The sequence below is a fragment of the Sapajus apella genome, unplaced genomic scaffold (assembly GCF_009761245.1).
Source record: "Sapajus apella isolate SASKATOON/1434 unplaced genomic scaffold, GSC_monkey_1.0 scaffold14, whole genome shotgun sequence".
In the NCBI taxonomy this organism is placed as follows: domain Eukaryota; kingdom Metazoa; phylum Chordata; class Mammalia; order Primates; family Cebidae; genus Sapajus; species Sapajus apella.
Window position 1 is genome coordinate 35,110,164 of NW_022436954.1, and position 24,140 is coordinate 35,134,303.

At 37.5% G+C, this 24,140-nt stretch overlaps 1 protein-coding gene across 1 annotated transcript in view; it reads left to right on the top strand.

Moving 5' to 3' along the window:
• Positions 1-62: 62 nt before the first annotated feature.
• Positions 63-24,140, top strand: part of CCDC34 (coiled-coil domain containing 34) — a 33,664-nt gene continuing 9,586 nt past the window's right edge. The window contains exons 1-3 of the mRNA XM_032283705.1: positions 63-2,917; positions 16,068-16,206; positions 23,089-23,196. Of these exons, the coding sequence (XP_032139596.1) occupies positions 2,472-2,917; positions 16,068-16,206; positions 23,089-23,196 (693 nt within the window). The 5' untranslated portion in view covers positions 63-2,471. The remainder of the gene's footprint in view (positions 2,918-16,067; positions 16,207-23,088; positions 23,197-24,140) is intronic.

Below are 24,140 nucleotides of genomic sequence, written 5' to 3' on the forward strand. Positions count from 1 at the left end.
ATGAAATTTCAGAAAAACCATTGATTCAATCTCTATCTAAAAAGCAAATTATTAAAAAATCTGGATTATATTAAATGCAGGTAATTGCCCAGATGCTTAGAAATACTTCAGTATGTACAATCATTAATCCTCATTTTACAGATGAAAAAACAAAAGGTTTAATGAAATTTAAGTGAATTCCTGAGTCACAGCAAATTAGAACTCAAACCAGAACCCAATGCCTCTTCATTCTAGACATAATTTTGTGTGTGTGTTTGTACTAAACTTTACATATGCTTGAAATTTCCATAACAAAAGTAGAATAGTATAATTATCCCACCTCCCTACCCTTCATCCCATACCTATCGCTGCTTTGACAATTATCTGCAGCAGGTAGTGAACCTTGTTTCATCTTCATCGCATTCACTAACCTCTTCCAATCCCTCCACCCCTTGAATTATTTTGAAGCATATTCAAGACATCATATTGTTTCATCTGTAAATACTAATGTCTAGGGATAAATTTTTAAAGTTGCATAATATATTGCCATAGGGCTAACTGGTGATGGAATTATTTAAGCAAAAATCACTCTTATACAAGTTTCCAGAGCCAGTGAAACATAAATATCTCAAATATTCCATGAAAGTCAAAGTATTAACTGTATGAAAATATGTCACTCAGTCAATATCCTAAAACTTTAGGGGAGAGACACTCTTTTATACATTTGTACATTTAATATAATTCTACCCATCTTTATTATGACTCCTCAGCTCCAGTAATGAAAAGGCAGTGTAAGAAATGAGACCGCTGGACTCAATTATGTTCAAACACCAGCATCAGCACCATCTGATTCTGCCTCACAGCCTTGGGGGTCCAGCATTGCTAGTGCATAATGTCACAGTTGGTCATAATGATGACCCTGGCGCATCAAGAAAAGGGTATACTTTGTTAAGGAAAACATTTTAAGGTGACAAAGAAGTATATGACATTTAGATTCCCATACAAAGAGGTTAAAGTGTAAAGTTCTGGAGTTTACACACAATTTTTCATTGTATCTGTCAGATCCTGAGCTTAGAAACTTTGAGAATTAATGAGATAATACGACCCTATGAAGTAATTTTTTCCCCCATTTTCAGAGGAGTAAGTTAGGATTGGAAAACCTATCAAGCACCAGGAAAACCACTGATTCCAGGTCCCTTTCATACTAGTGTTTTCCCACTACAGTTATGTCTGGTTATATATATATGGGAAAATAGCTTCTCAAGCATACCTGTTTATGCTTGAGAAGACCAGGGCCTTTCAATGTTATTGATTCTAGAGATGTTCCAATAGAAGGTTTTAACCAGATATGGCAATATTGAATAACTAGGGTTGAGAACGAAAACTCCATTAGGTCAATTTTATTCCTAGGTCAGTTTTATTCCTTGATCAATTTTATTACTCAGTTGGAGTGCTCCAATTTTCTTTCATTTTCATTTTGTTTTCACCGAAATTTTAAACAAAATATTCCATTTAAATAGATTTAACCATGTCATATTTTATTAATTATAGCTCTGCCTTCTAAATTGTCTTTGGTTGCTATTACTTCTACCAGAGCTAGCTCTCTTGTATTAAATTTTGCAGATCTAGATTTCATCAAAGGTTTTTGTATCACTCTGGTTACTAAAAAATTTTGTGTGCTATGTTAGCCATGGTTAATTTTCATTTATGGCATTTCTACCAGTAATATACATTATGAACTGGAAAAAAGCCCTATTTATTTACAAATGTACACAGTTTTGTCAGCATGAATAAAGCATCGACCTCTCCCTTACTACCTTTATCCCCATTCCAGAGAGGAGAGTGCCCCTAAGATCCCACATAAAATGCATATCACCATATTTACTCAGATGATTTTTTCACCACAAAAGGATGAGGAACTTAAGGACAAGACTTTTAATCATCTATCCCTAGTGCTTTACGCAGACCTTAGCATACGCTAGAGGCTTCAAAGAGGCCAAAAATTCACATGTAGAGACAAATTAGGTCCCTTAGGATGCCAGGCAAACGCAGTGCTACCAAAACACTCAAAGACTGCCCTAACAGTGAGTTCTGGGGTACACCGGTAAACTTGGATCAAGTTCGCTCCCCTCTCCTCAAAATATATCTGCTGTGCTGAAAGAAATCACGACCGATGCTCATAATTCTGACCCTGTTATTATATAGGGTGTAGTTTTGGCTTCTGCTTCTTTTTTCCCTTATTCAGTGACAAGTAACATACTTTATGTAGCCAATGAACTACAACACCACGGCAAACAAGGGACAGGCCCTCAAAGTTGTCGGTAGGGAGCCAGGACCCCGCCAGTGGCGTGGGGAGGCACCGTGCTAAACAAGCCTGCAAACAGCAGGCACCTTCCTGCCACTGAGGAGGAAGGCTGGCCAAGGGAGGCCGGAGCGGAGGAAGCCAAGCTCTGCAGGCCCAAACAAAGCCCTCTCGGCCTCCACGCGTCGCCATGGCAACGCAGGGTATGTGGCGGCCGGGATTGGCCGGGCCGGCGCGCGCAGGGCCTGCTGGGAGAGCGCGTCCCCGCCGCGGCTCCGCCAGTTTAAACTTGGCGGGCCAGATGTGGGCCGCGGGGCGCTGGGGGCCTACTTCTCGCCCTTCCTCCAGCGGTTTCTCTGCTGACTGCAGACCCAGGTCTCGGCCCTCCTCGGGCTCCTTCGCCGTCTCTATGACGGGCGCCCGTGGGCAGGGGCTGGAAGTGGTGCGCTCGCCATCGCCGCCGCTGAGCAGCAGCAATTCCACCAGGTCGCTGTTGTCTCCCCTTGGCCACCAGAGCTTCCTATTTGACGAGGACGACGGTGACGGGGAGGATGAGGAAGACGTGGATGAAGATGTCCTTGATTCAGAAGCCAAAGTGGCGAGCCTGAGAGGAATGGAGTTACAGGGGTGCGCCAGGTAAACCCGAGGCCTCCCGGCCTATTCAGTCCTTTTCAAGATTCCTTAGACTCTCTTAAGCACTCTCTTCTGACACCCTCCTGCCCTCCGCCCCAAAGGCAGAGCAGGCACCTGCAAACTGAGGTGCCGTGTTTTTTTGCACATAAAGAGCCCTGGGCAAATTCTTGCAAATGAGGACAGGTTTCTTGTGGCTCTTAATCCTTTTTTTCCTAAGATATGATTGCTGCAGTTTCACTTCCCAGGAAAACGCACATAGTCTCAAACACACAAAACTTTGGTACTATTTCAGGAGTTTTATGAATCCTCAAAAGCCAGATTGTGGATTCCAGAATTCTTTTCCCAAATCTGAACATCAGGATGTGGTTTACTGCACCTTAATATAGTACCTGTGGTTATTCTGAAAACATCTACTGATTGTTAGTGAAGTAGGTTATAGTAAACAGGTCACTTTTTATAACATAAAGTGCCGAGGCACAGAGGTTAGCAATATTAACCTCAGCATGTGGAGACATGGTTGGATAGGATCTGAGCACGCACTTACAGAGGAATGGATGCCATTGTGTCGAAGAATGTTAGGACCAAGGGGGTTATTAAAACTATCTTAATTTGTTTATGTCTACTGTTATTCACTCCGCAAACATTGTGTACCACATATTAGTCTAGGTACTGGGGACCATAAACTAGATACTGGTCTCTACTCTAATGGAATTGAAGCCTAAATCAATCCACTTATTTTACAGACAATAAAACCATGGCTCAGAATACAAATAAAAAGTGACTCAAAGGCATGCACCTAGTTATTAGCAGACCTGGGCCTACTACAAAGATACATGATCATGTTTTCTTTCCTAAACTGCATGCCTAGTATTGGGAATATAGAAATAGGAGCAAAGGGCCTATCCCTGCAGGAACATTTCTGAGGCAGGCCTAGTAATGCAGGCCCATTCTGGTATACATTAATTACATTTTCTTCAGAAATCATTTACAAGTTTCTGATTGTCAAGCTGTGTAAGGCACAGTACAGGAACTCTAAGAAACACAGGCAGAAGAACCCAGGCCTTGTGTGTAAATAGCAAGATACCCCCTTCAGTACAGGGTGTTCATATACAGCATGAGTGAATGGAATCTGGAACCATGTGAATTAACTCATATGCATGGTTACAGGAGTGAATTAGTTAAGGATGAGAGGTAAAAGTAAGTACATTGGTGGGAATAGAGATCAGAAAGTGTAACCAAGCAAGCCACTCATTCGGGCTGGTTGTAGCAAGAAGAAACAGGCCTATTCTGATCAACCTTCTAGTAGAATTTAATGGTAGAGTTAGGGTTTCAGTAATCTGTTTTCATTTAGGACTTTGTAGGTGTTTTCAGGACTGAGTTGGTCTCAAAGGTATTTAAGGTAAATTTGAAGGCTTTGGGAAATATTTTCTGAGCATAATCAACTGGACTAAGTATTCTGGACACAAGTTAGTGACCTGTGGAATAAATGACCCTCAGAACTACACCTCAGCTATTGAAACCTTGCATTAGTTTCCAAGAGCCAAAGCCCTGACTAAATGGAGCCTGCCAGGGGAGGAGGCAGACATATCTACGTCTCACTTATCCAAAGCCAGAATGAACTGGTTGCACGACAGGGCTAAGGCTGCCTTCCTTATTACATTTCAGTCCCTATGAATCAAAAGTAGCTGGGACATGAGTTTGAAAAGAGAATGCTGAAGTTGTCAAGTGTGTGTGGCAAGTGTCAGATGCTTATTAGTTGCTTGGTAAATGTGTGCTGACTGCATGCCCAGTTCCCACTTCCTAAAGAACAGATACGTGTAGTGATGATTGCCTAATGCATCATAAACTTAGTACTTCCTTTCAGGAAAGGTAGATTTTTAGAAAACTTCCTTATTCCTTCTCCCTACTATGCTGACCTATATTTAGTGCCCTGGACAGCTTGGGGGTGACAGGATGAAGAGAGCAGGCAACCTGAGTCATAGCCCCATCATTGTTCTGGGCTACAAGTATCCTCTGTGGAGCAGAGAGCAACCTAGAGCTGTGGGATTTTATGCCTTTTGTCCATCCCTCACCTGCCACAGTGATCTGACTGGCAAAACGAATAGGGTAAGGCTTCTTCGAGCTAGACTCAGGCATCAACTGAACATGATGGATATTACCTCAAGGTATTTTTGGTATAAATAGAGCCATTCGGCCGGGCACGGTGGCTCACACCTGTAATCCCAGCACTTTGGGAGGCCAAGGCAGGTGGATCATGAGGTCGAGATCGAGATCATCCTGGCCAACATGGTGAAACCCTGTCTCTACTAAAAATACAAAAATTAGCTAGGTGTGATGGCACACACCTATAGTCCCAACTACTCGGGAGGGTGAGGCAGAAGAATCGCTTGAACCTGGGAGGTGGAGGTTGCAGTGAGCCGAGATTGTGCCACTGCATTCCAGCCTGGAGACAGAGCAAGACTGCATCTCAAAAAAAAAAAAAAAGAAAGAAAGAAAAAAATAGAGCCATGCTTATAGGATGCATTGACCTTCAAGTGTATTGGCCAGAATTGAGATGAAGCGCAAAGTTAGCTTCAGACAAGATAATGAGAAGTGTTTTCCTGGAATATTTTATAATGTGCTCTGGGCCTACTGTTTATCTATTCAGCATTATCCTGGTTTTTCTACCACTACCTGTTAGGAAAACCATGCTGTAATAAATATCTTGTTCACAAATGGCTGCTTGTCAAGCAAGCCTTTCTTGATTATAAGTAGAGCTGTAGTGTGTGCGCCGTGTATTTTGAACACATTGGTTATAAATTTTGAGGCAGGAAATTTAATATTTAAAGTGTCATTTTTTAAAAGAAAAACCCACTGATCCTATTTCCTTTCAACAAATGATTCTTAGGACCTTACTATATTCTAGACCCTAAGCTAGGCTCTTGAAAGAAAAAAATGAGTTAAGGTATATTTTCTTTAAGGAACTCGTGGCCTGTGGCAGAGATGAACAAGTGACAGGAAACCCAAGAATTTTACAGGCAGTGCTGGAGTTGAATTTTGAAGACACAATAGGAGTTCATCATAGTAAAAATAATAAATGACTTACTAAGTGCTTACTGAGTGACTGGAACTGTATTAGGTGCTTTAGCATGGATAGTTTCATGAGATACTACCTGTAAGGTAGCCAGCCACAACTGTCATCTCCATTTTATAGATGAGAAAACAGAAGCTTAAAGAAGTTTAAAAAAAAGTGTACACAGCTAGGAAGAAGCAGATAGGATTTCACCCCAGGCTGTTTACTACCAAATCTAAGCTCTTAATCTAACTGTATTCAGAGATGGAAGAAAGGAATTTCAGATTTAGGTGAAAGTTACAGGGCATGGGGCGTGGCACATTCATCAACCTGCAGGAGTTCCTAGTGACTGAAATGTAAAATGTGGATCACCTATTGGTGAAAGAAGAGGCTGGAAGATAGGCAAGGGCCGATTCATGGGTGTCAGGCTAAGGAGTTTGGATTTTATCCTGTGGGTAAAGGAGCCACTGAAGAACTTTAAGATGAGGAGTGACATGATCAAAGGATACATTTTTGGGTTGAATCTGGCAAGAGGTGTGGGTAATGATTTGAAAGGGAGGCCAGTTTTGTCCAAATGGTGGTTGTAAGATTTGAGGAAACAAGAATGGCATTCAAAAATGGAAAGAATAGAATTAACATGACTAGGTGATCATGTGAGTATGGGAGGTGGGGAGGGTCCAGATGTTGATGAGGAGCAGGTGGAATCAAAGAGCTAGGGCTTCTGGCTTGAGCAACTGACTGAAGGGTGATATCCTCCAGCCTGTGCTCACTGCTTTAGGATTGTAAGAGGAGTCTTAGTGGGAAGGGTGGTGGGTGGGTGGTAGAAGATGATTAATTTGTTTTCAACTGATTGATAAATTTAAGTTGAGCTATGTATCACAGAGTTGGAAATAAAGATCTGGAACTCAAGATGAAGATGTGCCCTGGAATTACTGATCTAGGCATTCATCAGCATGTAGTGATAGTTGAAAGTACACTTCAGTGGGGGCAGATGGGTTCCTTCTGCAAGACGGAAGAAGAAAGACATATATAACAAATAACACGCTGGGCGCAGTGGCTCATGCCTGTAATCCCAGCACTTTGGGAGGCCAAGGTTGGCAGATCATGAGGTCAGGAGATTGAGACCATCCTGGCCAACATGGTGAAACCTTGTCTCTACTAAAATACAAAAAATTAGCCGGGCACAGTGGTGTGTGCCTATAATCCCAGCTACTTGGGAAGCTGAGGCATGGGAATCACTTGAACCCAGGAGGCAGAGGTTGCAATGAGCTAAGATCATGCCACTGCACTCCAGCCTGGCAACAGAATGAGACTCTGTCTTAAAAAATAAAATAAAATGAGAAATAACACATCAATAGTGTCTCTTTGCCACTACAATACAAATTCCATAAGGGCATGAATGAATGAAGAAATAATAGTAACAGAAAATAATGAGTAAGCTGAATCGTGAAGTAGAAAAGTTGTGCAAAGCAGTGGATGAAGCCATTGGTTGCTAGAAGCAGGAATGTGAAAGAGACGAAGAACTAAGTCTATAATAAACTAGTCTTATTTGTTTTTATTATATTTAAGTTCTGGGGTACATGTGCAGAACGTGCAGGTTTATTACATAGTTATACATGTGCCATTGTGGTTTGCTGCACCCATCAACCTGTCACCTACATTAGATATTTCTTCTAATGCTATCCCTCCCCTAGGCCCCCACCCCCATCAGGCCCCCGTGTGTAAATGGGAGAAAATTTTTGCAATCTGTCCATCTGACAAAAGCACTAATATCCAGAATCTATAAAGAACTTAAACAAATTTACAAGAAAAAAAAAAAAACCATCAAAAAGTAGGATTTTGTGTGAACATTTTTTCATTTATTTAAGGCAAATACCTAGAAATGGGATTGCTGGGTCGTATAGAAAATGATTGTTTCATTTTACAAGGGACTGCATCCAGAGTGGCTGTTTTTTTCATTTTGCTACCAGCAGTGTATGCGAGTTCCAGTTGCTCCGCATCCCTACCAGCACTTGTCAGTATTTTTTTAATCTATTCTAATAGATGTGCCATGGTATCTCATGGTGGTTTAACTTGCATTTCTGAATAGTGAGTGAACATTTCTTAATTTGCTTATTTGCATTCCTTTTGCCAAAATTGTTTGTGATATTTTAGTTCCTTTGTCTTTCACATATCGTATTTTTATTCTCTACTTTTTAACAGTTTTATTGAAAGGTCACTGACATTAAAAAATAGCATATATTTAAGGTATACAATTTCATGTTTTGACCTATGTCTACACTGTTAAATAATTGCCACATTCCCCATAATTAACACATTTATTACCTCTACATTTACTATTTGTGTGTGTGTGTGTGTGTGTGTGTGTGTGTGTGTGTGTGTGTAGTGAGGAGATTTAAGATCTATCTTCTTAGCAGATTGCAAGTATACAATATAGTATTTTTAACCATTGTCCCTATGCTATACAGTCTTTTCATATAAATTCTAGAATCAGCTTTTATATACCTACAAAAAGTCCTCTTGGGATTTTGATTTGAATTGAGTTGAATCTATGAATCAATTTATGGAGAACTGAATCTTTACTATGTTGAGACTTCTAGTTGATGAACACAGTATTTTCTTTAACGTGGCTAGTTTCTTTTCTTATGGTTGAGTTATGAGAGTTTTTTATGTTCCAGATACAAGTCCTTTATTGGATATGTGATTTGCAAATATTTTATCCCAGTCTGTAGTGTGTATTTTCATGCTTATACTGTGTCTTTGATAGAGCAAAAGTTTTTAATTTTGTTGAAATCCAATTCATAAATCTTTCCTTTCACGATTGTGCTGTTGGTATTATGTCTAATAACTCTTTGTCTCACTTCAGGCCATAGTTTTTCTCCTAGATTTTTTCCTTTAAATGTTTATAATTTTGTATCTTACATGTAAATCTTTTAGTTAATTCTTATGTAAGATTTGAAATTAAGATGAAGGTTCCTTTTTTTTTTTTTTGCATATGGTTGTCCGGCTGCTCCAACACCATTTGTTGAATGGCTATCGTTCCTTTATGCAATTGCTTTTACAACTTTGTGAAAAATCACTAGAATATATTTGTGTGGATCTATTTCTTGCTTCTCTACTCTGTTCCATTGATCTATGTGTCTGTCCTTTTGTCAGTATCACATTGAATTGATTGCTGCAGCTTTGTATTAAATCTTCAAATCTGATAGTGTTATTTCTCCAACTTTACTACTCTGTTTCAAAATGGTTTTGGTTATTATAGTTCCCTTGACTTCCATATAAATTTTAGGATCAGCTTGTATAGATCTGTAAAAATACTCCTGAAGTTTGCTTGGAGAGTTACATCTTTTCTTTTTTCGTTTTCTTTTTTTTGACGGAGTTTTGCTCTTGTTGCCCAGGCTGGAGTGCAATGACACTATCTTGGCTCACTGCAACCGTCACCTCCCGGGTTCAAGTGATTCTCCTGCCTCAGCCTCCCAAGTAGCTGGGATTACAGGCATGTGCCACCACATCCAGCTAATTTTATTTTTAGTAGAGACAGGGTTTTCTCCATGTAGGTCAAGCTGATCTCAAGCTCCCGACCTCAGGTGATCCGCCCGCCTCCGCTGCCCAAAGTGCTGGGATTACAGGCATGAGCCATTGTGCCTGGACAAGTTACATCTATTCTTTGTTAATTGTTTCAATCCATAAAATAGTATATCTTTCTGTTTATTTAGAAATAAAGCAAAGATGCTTTATTTCACTAAGTTTTTGTAATTTTCAGCACACAGACCCTGTTCATGCTTTGCTACTCTTACACCTGTGTGTTTCATTTTTTGGAGCTAATGTAAATTTTTAAAAAAATGTTGAGTTGCCAATTATTCATTGTTAGCATAAAGAAATACATTTGATTCTTATGTGTTGAACTTTGTACCCTGTAATCTCATTAAACTCACCATTAAGACTGGAATTTGTTTATGAATTCCTTGAAATTTTTGGCATAAGCAATCATGTCATCTGAAAATCTGCATGCCTTTTATCTCATTTCCTAACCTTATTAACTGGATAGACCACCCAGTAAAATGTTGAATGATAGGAGTAGATATCTGTGTTAGTCTGTTCTCATGCTGCTAATAAAGACATACCCAAGAATGGGTAATTTATAAAGGAAAAAGGTTTAATTGACTCACAGCTCCACAGGGCTGCCGAGGCCTCAGGAAACTTATAATCATGGCAGAAGGGGAAGCAAACATATCCTTCTTTACATGATGGCAGGAAGGAGAAGTGCTGAGCAAAAGGGGGGAAATCCCTTTATAAAACCATCACATCTCATGAGAACTCACTCAGTATCACAAGAACAGCATGAGGGTAACCACCTCCATGATTAAATTACTTCCCACTGGGTCCCTCCCATGACACATGGGGATTATGGGAACTACAATTCAAGGTGAGATTTAGGTGGAGACACAGAGCCAATTTATATCCATATCCTTGCCTTGTTCCTAAATCGAGAGGAAAAGCGTATGATCTTTCACCATTAAGTGTAACGTTAGTTTTTGTGTGTGCCTTTTATCAGGTTGAGAAAGTTTCTATTTCTAGTTTGCAGAGAATCTTTATCATGAATGAATGTTGAATTTTGTCAAATACTCTTTTGGCAACAATTGATCATGTGATTTTTCTTCTTTAGACTGTTAATATGGTGGACTACAATGATAAATTTTCCAGTCTTGAACCAGTCTTATATTTCCACTACAATCTCTACTTGGTCATGGTGTATTATTGTTTTTATATGTTTAAGGATTCCATTGGTTAATATTTTACAGAAGATTTTTGCATTTATGTTCATGAGGTATATTTGGTTTTGTCTAAAACAAATTTTTTTTTATGCTGTCTTTTGTATCAGGGTAATCCTGGCCTTATAAATTGAGTTGAGAGTGTTCTCATCTCTTCTTATTTCTGGAAGAGATTGTATGGAATTGGTATTAATTTTCCTCAAATAATTGGTAGAATTTGCCAGTGCAACCATCTGTGCTAGAAGGTTGCTTTTCTGGAAATTTTTAACTGCAAGTTCAGTTTCTTTAATTTAATTTTAATTTGATTTCATCTAGCTTCTCAAATCTGTGCCTATAGAGTTGTTCTTAGTATTCCTTCATTATCTGTTCAATGTTTATGGAATCTGTAGTGATACCCCCTCTTTCATTATTGATATTGTTAAATTTTTCCTTCTGCTTGTTTCGGTTTATTTTAGTTTTATTTTTCTAGCTGTTTAAAGTGAAGGATTAGGCTATTGATTTGAGGACTTTCTTCTTTTCTCAGGTAAATATTTAATGCTATCAATTTTTCTAATTTTTGCAAAAAAGTTTATGTGGTAGAAAAAATAACTTAGATCTGGGGGTGCATCAGATATACATTTACATGTAAGGTAAGATATTTGTGACGTATTGAGTCATGAGTCCATCAACTTACTTGAAGGAGGGGAGCAAAATGATCCCAAATGTGAAAGCCCTTGACAGCCTAGTGCAGAATTAATCACAGAGTGATAATAGGCAAGAGTTTTCAGAAAGCAGTGAACAGGCAACACATCCTCTACACAGGTTGATTAGCTTTTCTCCAAGGCTCTAGACCTCTTCTATGAAAAGGCATCTGATGGCCCTGTGTACACTAGCATTCTTTAGTCCTATCTGCTCCTGCAGTCCTATCTGTCTCTTCTACTATTGAAATACTGATAAACATTGACGATGTGTTGATGGTATACTTTTTACAATATACCCATTTGTACCCAGTGTGATTCCCTCAATAAATGTTTTTTTTTGGTTGCCATCATCTTTGTTTTTTAAAAAGTTATTATTTTTAATTATTATGGAAATATAGTAGTTATGCATGCTCGATAAATAATAAATATTTCTGATGTCTTTGAGGCCACAAAATAATTATTTTAAGTCCCATATTTTAATGAATTTATAGTTCCCTGAGGTAGAAGCACAATATACACAAATGAGATCTACATCAATCTATAATTACTGTCATTTAATTTAAATATACTATACACCAGACGTTGTGTGTGCTGGGTGTGATACATACATTTAATCTTTACCACCTTTTTGCAAGGTATAAATAATATGGAGGACAGTTTCATAGATACCAGAAAAAGCCCAGGACAAGACAGATTTATAGCCAAATTCTACCATATGTATAAAGAAGAGCTGATACCATCCTAGTGAAACTATTCCAAAAAAGTGAGGAGGAGGAGTTTTCTAACTGAGGCCAGTATCATCCTGATACCAAAACCTGGCAGAGACGCAACTGAAAAAGAAAACTTCAGGCCAATATCCTTAATGGACATAGATGCAAAAATCCTCAACAAAAGACCGGCAAAGTAAACCCAGCAACACACCAAAAAGCTAATACACCACAAGCAAGGTTGGTTCAGCATACACAAATCAGCAACTGTGATCCACCGTATAAATGGAACTAAAAACAGAAACCGTATGATCATCTCAATAAATATAGAAAAGGCTTTCAATCAAATTCAACATCTTTTCATGTTAAAATCCCTTAACAAATTAGGCATTGGAGAAACATACTTCAAAATAAGAAGGGTTATCTATGAAAGCCAGCATTACACTGAATAGGCAAAAGCCGGAAGCATACCCTGTGAAAATTGGAACAAGAGAAGGATGCCCTTTCTCACCATTCCTATTCAATGTAGTGCTGAAAGTCCTCATCAGAACAATCAGGCAACAGAAAGAAATAAAAGGCATCCAGGTCAGGTGTGGTGGCTCATGCCTGTAATCCCAATACTTTAAAAGGTCAAGATGGATGGATCACCTGATGTCAGGACTAGCCTGACCAACATGGTGAAAACCCATCTGTAGTAAAACTAGAAAATTAGCTGGGCCTGGTGGTGTATGCCTGTAATCTCAGCTACTTGGTAGGCTGAGGCAGGAGAATCGCTTGAAGCCGAGAGGTGAGGATTGCAGTGAGCCGAGATCACGCCATTGCAAGCTAGCCTGGGCAACAAGAGTGAAACTCCATCTCCAAATAAATAAATGCCATCCAAACAGAAAAAGAGGAAGTCAAACTATTTCTGTTTGCAGACAGTATGATTCTATATCTAGAAAACCTCATAGTCTCTGCCCAAAAGCTCCAAGATCTGATAAACAACCTCAACAAAGTTTTAGGATACAAAATCAATGTACAAAAATCAGTAGCATTCTGATACATCAAAAATATCTAAACTGAGAGCCAAATGAAGAACGAATTTGAATTCACAGCAGGAGAAAAAGAATAAACACCTAGGAATACAGATAACCAGGAAGGTGAAAGCTCCGCAAAAGGAGAACTACAAAACACTGCTCAAAGAAATGAGAGATTCACCACTCCTATTCAACATAGTATTGGAAGCTCTGGCCAGGGCAATCAGGCAAGAGAAAGAAATAAAGGGTATTCAGTTAGGAAAAGAGGAAGTCAAATTGTCTCGGTTTGCAGATGACATAATTCTATATTTAGAAAACCCAATCGTGTCAACCCAGAATCTCTTCAAGCTGATAATCAACTTAAGTAAAGTCTAAGGATACAAAATCAATGTGAAAAAGTCATAAGCATTCCTATACACCAATAACAGACAGAGAGCCAAATCATGAGTTAATTCCCATTCACAATTGCTACAAAGAGAATACAATGCCTAGGAACACAACTTACAAGGGATGTGAAGGGCCTCTTCAAGGAGAACTGCAAACCACTGCTCAAGGAAGTAAGAGAGGACGCAAACAGATGGAAAAACATTCCATGTCCATTGATAGGAAGAATCAATATAGTGAAAATGACTATAATACCCAAAGTAATTTATAGATTCAATGCAATCGTCATCAAACTACCATTGACTTTCTTCACAGAAGTGGAAAAAATTACTTTAAATTTCATATGAAACCAAAAAAGAGCCCGCATAGCCAATACAATCCTAATCAAAAAGAACAAAGCTGGAGGCATCCCACAACCTGATTTCAGAGTATACTACAAGGCTACAGTAACCAAAACAGCATGGTACTGGTACCAAAACAGATACATAGCCAATAGAACAGAACAGAAGCCTCAGAAATAACACCGCACATCTACAACCATCTGATCTTTAACAAATCTGACAAAAATGCAATGGGGAAAGGATTCCCTATTTAATAAATGGTGTTGGCAAAACTGGCTAGCGATATGCAGAAAGCTGAAACTGGATCCCTTCCTTACACCTTATACAAAAAGTAATTCAAGATGGATTAAAGACTTAAACATAAGACCTAAAGCCATAAAAACCCTAGGAAAAAACCTAGGCAATACCATTTAGGACATAGGCATGGGCAAAGACTTTATGACTAAAATGCCAAAAGCAATGGCAACAAAAGACAAAGTAGACAAATGGGATTTAATTAAACTAGAGAGCTTCTGCACAGCAAAAGACACTATCATCAGAGTGAACAGGGAACCTACAGAATGGGAGAAAATGTTTGCAATCTACCCATTTGACAAAGGGCTAATATCCAGAATCTACAAATAACTTAAATAAATTTACAAGAAAAAAACAACCCCACCAAAAAGTGGGTGAAGTATATGAACAGACAGTTCTCAAAAGATGACACTTATGCAGCCAACAAACATATGAAAGAAAGCTCATCATCACTGGTCATCAGAGAAATGCAAATCAAAACCACAGTGAGATACCATCTCACGACAGTTAGAATGGCAGTTATTAGTCAGGATACAACAGATGCTGGAAAGGATGTGGACAAATAGGAATGCTTTTAAACTGTTGGGGGGAGTGTAAATTAGTTCAGCTGTTGTGGAAGATGTGGCAATTTCTCAAGGATCTAAAACTAGAATTACTATTTGACCCAGCAATCTCATTACTGGGATATACCCAAAGGATTGTAAATCACTCTATTATAAAGATACATACGCATATGTGTTTATTGAGGCACTGTTCACAACAGTAAAGACTTTGAACCAACTCACATGTCCATTAATAATAGAATGGATCAAGAAAATGTGGCACATAGACACCATGGAGTACTATGTAGCCACAGGAAATGATGAGTTCATGTTCTTTGCAGGGATATGGATGAAGCTGGAAACCATCATTCTCAGCAAAGTAAACACAAGAACAGAAAACCAAACACCGCATGTTCTCACTCATAAGTGGGAGTTGAATAATGAGAACACATGGACACAGGGAGTGGAATAAACTATTCTTATGTCCTGAACAACTTGCTTTCTATGGCTGCTAATTGTTAAGCTTTTTCTAAGTTTCATGAGGCTTGTGTATTTGGCCAAGTCCCTGTGTTCTTTATTTATGTATGTACTTATTTCCCTGCCCCTCTTCTCTTTACCCCAAATTGTTATTTTTCCCTATACCCAGAAGATACAGACTGACAGAGGTGCATGGTGGAGATGGAGACTATAGTTGGAGATAACCAGACTGGAGAGTCATATACACCCTGTCTATAGATTGGCAAAAGGGAGTCAACCAAAATGATAAAGAAAACATGGCTTCTTATTTCAAAACAATTTCAAACTTATAAAAAAGGTGAAATAATATAAAGAACTTTCGTTTATCCTTCAGCCGCAGTCCCTAATTGTTAACATGTTTGCTTTATCATTCTCTTTGTGTGTACTGCATAATCTTTTTTTTTTTTTTTTCCCTGAACTACTTAAGGGAGGGAAAGGGAAAAGTCTGTTTCAGGATCTGATTAGGATTATATGTGATAATTAGTAATTAGTTATCCAGGTAAGATTTTTAGAAATAAAAAATTGTTGGCATTGAGGCAAATGGATAGTGTGTGGGTTATCCCAATTGGGTTTTAAATAATGTGGCTTTAGAAGATGAAGGCTTTAGAAGATGGATAAACAAGAAGATGAAGCATTTCAAAGGCAGTTTGATGGATAAACGAATTCAAATATTAGAATTTCTTTTCATGATATTTTGATGTATACTTATATATAATTCATGTATATTTATAAATATCACAATATTGTAAATACACTATTAAATTTTGCTTTTACTGTGTAGTTAAGTGATTTGGACTAGTAAGCAAAAGAGTTTCTTGTGCAAGTATTATAGTAGCCTCTCTTTTGTAGCACTGAGGTTGAATCAGAAGATAACCAAGAAGAACAGAAACAGGTGCACTTGCTGGAAAGCCGCCTGACACCATGGGAGGTGTGGTTTATTGGCAAAGAAAAAGAAGAACGTGACCGGCTGCAACAGAAAGCTCTAGAGGTAAAAGTAGATGGTGTTCTTTTTATTTAATCTGTGAGCTCACAAAGTAGAGCTGCAGTTGTAAATTAAAAGGTTAATGTTATTATCTCTAAAAACAAAGTCTTTGCTTTTATGTTAGTTTACTATATCTAATTTAATAAAAAATTACAATACAATAATAGAAATATGTTCATTGTTAGAGCATTTGGAAAATACAGCTAAGCATAATTAAGAAAATTAAAATGCCCTCTAATTTCACTGTCTGAAGATAACCATTGTTAGTATTATGACATATTGCTTTCCAGATGTTCTCCGTGTAAATTACTTTGAAATAAATGTGTACAAATGTTGTATGTCTACATACACTGGAGCATCAACATATGTACATTTAACTAAGGTAAATTCAACTGTATACACTCAGTAAAATTTTTAGCTTTACTGAAACAAAATAGAGGCAGGAATCTACCTCCCCCCCCCCCCCCCCCACCCCATGTGTCACTCAGTGAGCATGTGCCCTATATGCTGGACAGTGGGAATCTGCTTGCCAGTCTTTCAGGGTGTTTCAGTTTCTCTGTGCCTCTCTCACTTATGGACATTTCCATGTGTGAGTCCCTTTTGAACTTTTACTCTATAAACTCAACATATGGCTTTAGATGCTTTTTCACATCTCTTCTTTAATGAGAATCTTCACATATTTCTTGAATTCTTACTGTTTCAGAACATGGTAACCAAATAGATTTGGATAATTTGGCATTCCCTAAATTCACTGTTCAGACTCACTATCTAAATTATTCCTATCCAAAGACAGAAGCCTAATAGATTTGAATGATGAGGTGTACTTCTTGTTTTTAATGAAACAGAATAAAACTCTTTTTCTCTATCATTAACCATTTTTATAACATCATTTTAAAATGGCTGTCTAATATTATAAAAGTATATTTAAAATGTATTACCTTTATTAAACTATAGTCAACTGGTTCACTCTTGTTGGATATTTCACTCTGTTAGTAACTGTTGCTAAAAAAATTTTGGGAGCAAAAGCTTCATGATCTTCTGTAGAATAACTTTTCTTAGTTTTGAAACCAGTTATTGTTTGATAAATTTCTAAACAGGCAGGCAGTCACATGTCCAGGAGGTTTGGCATAATTCAAATGATTATGAAAACTAGTACATTCTGTTTTTTTCCTATTGTATGATACTTTGTATTCTAGATTACAAATTTATTCCTGGAAAAGTGCACTGTGAGAGTGGCACTTACTTCCTCTTGGCAGTGCATAGGGCTTGAGAAAGACCTTATGGTTGATGTTAGGCAGGAGTAATACAAACCCTGGTTCTAGCCTTTTTACTTGCTGGGTATAAGCAAGTTATTTAAACTTTTATGCTTCCATTTTCTCATCTGCTCAAGAAGAATAAAATAATACCTGTGTCACAGGAGTTTTGTGAGGATTAAATGAAACAAAGTATAAAGATGCCTGACTTTGTTTTTGTTTGTATTGTTATTTATATCATTGCTCTTCATAGAGTTCTTAAAGCTTTTTCATTTATTTTCAGAATTAGGGTGTATTTTTGAATTCCCCGACTTCTCTTACCTCAATGTCAAGTTTTAACATGACTAACTCCATTATTTAGTTAGTAGCTTTTAAAAATATTTGTTCACAGTGAGCACTCTATTTTTTTATGTTATGAAAACACATACCTACATACACACACACACACACACACACACACACACACACACAAACATATGTATGTGAAATAACATCTTGATTTTGTGTAAAACCTGGTGTTCTATTCTTTTTTCAAAAGGCTGGTTGTAATTCATTAAATTGGTTTTAAACTTACAATTTGGAAAATACTGATGCAGTGAGTTAGTGGTAGAATAAAGTTCAATTTCTGGTATTGGGCTTTATCTCTAGTCTCACTAGAAGTTACTTGTTATATTAAGAAAAGGAGGGTTACTTCTAGTCATTTTTAGTCAGTACACAGAGAAAAGTTAATTAAATTTTGGAAAGTTAGTAAGAGAGCCTGGGCTTGGTAGTTGCACAGAACAAGGCTGAAATTTTGGCCTTGCCATTCTAATTCTGTGACCTTAGAAAAGTTAATTAACTTCTCTGAGCCTCAGTTTCTTCATTTGTAAGCTAAATGTTAGAGAGGCAATAGTGGAGTAGTTAAAAGGGTAAATTCTGGGTTTGGTTTTGTTTTTTTGAGACAGGGTCTCGCTCTGTCACCCAGGCTGGAGTGTAATGGCACAACCACAGCTCACTGCAGCCTTGATCTCCCCTCTTCTTCCACCTCAGCTTCCTAAGTAGGTGGGACTGTAGGCACATGCTACCATGCCTGGCTAATTTTTGTTTCTGTTTTTTAGAGAGATGGGGTTTTGCCACGTTGCCCAGGCTGGCCTCCAACTCCTGGGCTCAAGCGATCCTCCAGCCTCCACCTCCCAAAGTTCTGGGATTACAGGTGCGAGCCGTGACACCTGGTTTAAAAGTATAAATTCTTTTTTTTTTTTTTGAGACAGAGTTTCGCTCTTGTTACCCAGGCTGGAGTGCAATGCGCGATCTCGGCTCACCGCAACCTCCGCCTCCTGGGTTCAGGCAATTCTCCTGCCTCAGCCTCCTGAGTAGCTGGGATTACAGGCACGCGCCACCATGCCCAGCTAATTTTTTGTATTTTTAGTAGAGACGGGGTTTCACCGTGTTGACCAGGATGGTCTCGATCTCTTGACCTCGTGATCCACCCGCCTCGGCCTCCCAAAGTGCTGGGATTACAGGCTTGAGCCACCGTGCCCGGCCCTAAAAGTATAAATTCTTGAGCCATCCTCCCTGCATTCAAAATTTGGACTTTGGGCAAATCTTTCTGTGTCTCAATTTCCTTATCAGTGAAAGGGGGAGAATAGTATTTACTTCATAGTATTGTTATGAGGACTAAATGAACATCAGGATATGGACTAGTATGTACAAAGCACTCAATAAAGTTATTATATATGAAAGGAGAGCATTATAACTGCTATGAAGATTTGTTTTGAGAACAGATTAGAATAATATAAGCCCTACCACAATGGTAAGCATGTAGCATGGTATAATTATTTATAATTTGATTGAAAGAGTAAACCTGTTTATATATTTAGTAGTTTGATATTTTTTACGGCTACTTTATTACTTAACTCTGAAGTGATTAAATTTTAGCAGGACTCTTACGTATCAGTTATGCCAGGGATATCCTAACATATGGGCCAGCTACTCAACTTGTTGTAAACTCATGTTGAGCTGTTGTGGTATTCACATTCTTTTGCTGCCTTTTCCATTATTTTGTTTTTATCTCATGCTTTCCTTATTTTTCTGTCTTTATTTTCTATATTCCCTTGTTTATAAACCATGTCAAATTTTTAACCATAAAGAATAGTCATCTCAGATCCCTATTAAAACCAAAAAGCATGAAGACCAGAAAAGTAATTTTGCCAAAGCTTCAGTTAGTGGCAGAACTGGGACTGGCACCTAATTCTTTGACTTCTGTTTAAATACTTTTCCCACAATATCAAGACATATTTTAGAAATAAATGAGTCAGACTTAATATTTATTTTTTAATTAATTCTGGCTTTCTTATTTTCTTCCTTTAAGACTTAAGAGAACATATATAGGATAGTTTAAACTTTGAAAAGATCATCCATACTCATAAATTTGATTTGAGCATCAGACATTTAGATTTGTTTCAGACATCTCTGTGAGACTAAGTTAAAAAATTATTTTAATTCATAAAAATTACCCGCTTGGTCAACATGGCAAAACCCTGTCTCTCTAAAAAAAATTTATAACTTTTGTTGAGATGATAAATATGGTAAACATTGAATCAATTATCAAGCATTATGAAAAACTAGTATATTCGTTTTGTAGGTCATTTAATTTTTATTTACTTTTTAATGATTATGAATAATTCTTTAGCCAACTGCCCCAAGTTCTCTATGGTCTTTGGCTGATTCTAATTTTTAATATTTGCTTTAACATATTACTATAATCAGTTGTAAATTATAAAAGTTACCTAGTTTGTGAATAGTCCTAGTGCTTTCTTTCTTTCATTTATTTAACCATCTTGCCTTTGACCATTTCATTCTTCAGCCCTTAATGAAGGAATAGGGTAGGATATAGAGCTGTTGGTGAAACTCAAAACTGTCAGTTTTTCTGATTATTCCCTTCAGTGGTAAAAAATTATTTGAAAGTAGGCAAAACCTGTTGAAATTAAAATGCATTTTTATGATCTTCTTGGAATTTTGGTTTTTCGTAATCAAGTATTTTATTCCCTGGGAAAATGTTAATAGCTGTCTCTAATCCTGTTGAAATTCAGTAGTATACCAGATGACCATGTAGGGGCCTTTTGAGAGAAGACTCCAGCTGTGTCCAGAAAGAGACTTGCCTTTGTGGTAAACATGGAGTCATTCAGGGTGGGAAGTTTCTAAGGGCCAGCTTTGAAAGGGAGGGTTGTGTCTCAAAATGTGATGTATGTTCTGGTTCGGCAAATTACTTGAACGGACATCCGGAGATTAGAACACTGTTTGGGTATTGGTAGCATTTTCTAGGTACATTTTGACCTTTTTTCTTTAACCCCCTCAATCAACATTAACTAAGATTTGTTAACCATCAAATAGGAGTACAGAGTTTATTGTTTTCGATTTTTTAGTTAAGTGAAGAATCTTAAAAAGGTACATAAAAGTACGTAAATATATGGTCAATCATATATTTAGTTATATATTTAAATAATTTTCTTGAAAATAAAATTTAGGACTATTTTGGAAAATTTTTAATACATAGTTGTCAGGTCTCCATCTAGCCAATTAATGGCTTTTATATTTATATATACACATATAAACATACATATACACACATGTATTTGTGTATGTATATGTATATATGTATAATTTCCCCCTTTTTGTTTTCTGACACAAGTCCAGACCCTCTTTTCCTTTTTCTTTCTTTTTTTTTGACGGAGTTTTGGATTGTTGCCCAGGCGGGAGTACAGTGCTGTGATTTCAGTTCACTGAAACCTCCGTCTCAGGTTCAAGTGATTCTCCTGCCTCAGCCTCCCTAGTAGGTGAGATTACAGGTGCCTGCCACCACACCTAGCTAATTTTTTAAATTTTTAGTAGAGTCGGGGTTTTGCCATATTGGCCAGGCTGGTCTCGAACCCCTGATCTCAAGTGATCCACCTGCCTTGGCCTCACAAAGTGCTGGGATTATAGGGATGAGCCACCATGCCTGGCCCAGAGGCCCAGACCTTCTTTTTCTTTATAACTCATATACTGTGGCAAACTCTTAATCAGTCTTCCTCATAATAGTTCTCATTGCTTCAAATGCAGTCTTCAGCCTTTGTCATTAAGAGCTCTGAATTTGCCCTTTTGTCAGGTATTCTTGTTTCATAGAGTTTACTTTACTTTGCCTGTCTTAAAAGTAAAGCTAGTACCACACTCAAATTTTCCACCCCCTCCCATCTCCCAATCTGTCTCTTCTTTTGAAGTCATTTTTTCACTGTTCCTCGTATGGCGCTCATTTCTGACTAGCCTGGTATACTAGGCTAAGGGGAAGGAAAGATGTTTCTCCTCATCTTCCTTCCCTTCTCTGAACTTTTTTGATATGCAATAACTCACAATGTACCATTTATTTCTTTGGTGTATAGAGAATCACATTAGATCAGACTTCTGAGATTTCATCTTTATATCATTTCTTGCTAGGTCCAAAGTAGGTGTATCATAAAAGTGTATTGAGTAAGTGATTAAAGAACAATAGCTGCTGGAGTGATGAAAAATCCTTAAAACAAAGGTGGATATTTGCTTTTGGGGGTGTAGTGTTTAAAAGTTAGAAGACTTCCTGAGTGGGGTCAGCTATTTTCTATGCAGCAGAATTTTAGGATGAGAGATTATGGAAGACAGATTTCCTGTGACCAGTTGTTTAAAATGCAAAAGAGATGTTCTAGGTGTTAAGTTTTATCTTCATTTAAGACACTGGAATTGGTCTGAGGGTTGGAAAATTGTCTTTCCCACTACCACCCATGCCCACCAGGTAGGTAAGTCTTTGGAAAAGAAAGGGCTAGGGAGGAGAGTGGAGACCAATAGAAGATGTGTCAAAGTATCTGACTATTAATATCTAAAGACAGAGAAGAAAAATAACCAGCAATTATGGTTGTGGAGTCCTAGGGAAGTCTAGTTTGAATAGCATTCTCAATGAATGCAGTAATTTAACTGATGAGTGACAGAGTGGTAGCATTCAAGTTGTAGTTTTATTTGGCCATACCTTTCACATTCTTTTTCCTGAGGAAATGCCCAAACGTGTAGACTCGAGTGACAGCAAGGCAGTTAAATAATTTGGAATATGAATGTGGTTTTTGTTTTACATTTCAGCACCTATAAAATCAGTGAAGAAAACTCTGGGTTCTTTTTTTCCCAAAGGAAAACTGAATGACTTCTTTGCATTTCTTTTGTGTAACTTTGAATTAAATTTTTAATATAGGGATTATTTAATTCCTATGCTTTATCTTCATCAGGAATCCAGAAGCTTCTTATAACTGTAACAAAAAAAAAGTTGCAATTCTCTTGAGCTTCTGCCAGTAGCTTAGAGTGATGCCAAAATTTATGTGTGGGAAAGTTGATTTCAATGAGGGTAATTTAGCTGAAGTTTAGTCTAGGAAACTAGTGTTTTGCTGCCAAGCAATTATTTGCACATTTCTAAAAAATAACATACTTTTACCAATGCTCTTTTTCATTACAGGCTGGTTACTTAAGTAAGTTATTGTCACTAGTGACATATGCTCTATAAAGGAAACTATATTCTTGTTTAATTTGGTTAATAACCTCAGACTTTATATGTGATTTGAGTACTTCTATTAAATGTTGCCTTTTGTCTAAATAAAATCCACAGGAATTAAATCAACAACTAGAAAAAAGAAAAAAAATGGAAGAACGTGAAAAAAGAAAGATAATTGCTGAAGAAAAGCACAAGGAATGGGTTCAGAAAAAGAATGAGCAGGTAAGGAGGGGAAAATGTACACACATTGACATCTCTTTTGCAAAATCTTTCTTCCCGTTACCCTTTATTGCCTAGATTTAAAAAAAATATTTCTCTTAGAGTCTTTCTTCTCTGGCTTGTTTTATTTTTCTATCCTGGTAGACATTTATCAAGTCTCTGTCTTCTGCCCTTTGCCCTCTACTTTTCTCCTTTTTCCCTCCTGTGGCCTCCACTAATATTTGCCTGCAGGCAGTCATCAAGTCTATATCTCTAGGCCTGACCTGGATCCTTGTGGCAAGTACCTCCAAGTCTACAAATCTAAAACAACCCATTTTGTCCATTCTTCCTTCATAAAACCATTCTCCCATTTCTTTGTTTAGTTAGCTGTCTTCTTGGTCACCAGGGTTTAATTAGAATTCTTCTGTTGTTCCTAATCATCTCCTCCCTTTCTTTACAATTACTACTCTCTTGTTTGTGATCTCTTTCCATTATATCTTTCAACTTATTGTCTACTTCTTATACTGGATTATAAGCTCCATAAGGGCAGGGATTTTTGCCTCTTTTTTCAGTTCTCTAGGAGCTAGTTGAGTACCTAGCACATAATGTATGTCCAAAAATAGTTAAATTGAGTGAAGATGTTCATTGAATGAACTTTTTCCTTTTAATTTTAATATATTCTTGAATGGATCATACACATTAGACATTTTAAAAATACTTATTCTTTGGTCAGTTTGTCTTCTGTTGTGATTTTTACATACTTAGAATGGTACTGCTTTTATTATTATGATCCAGTTTTATAAAATTGGACAAATGTTTAAATTGCAGGACAGTGTTTTAAATTTTAATTCTAACTTTTTGTCTTCATTGTTGAATCTAATGCCCAGTGGCATTAATAAGAGTACTAATAAATAATTTCAGTAAATTGAAGATGACATAGCCTTCTTCATCCAAGCATTATAAGAAGG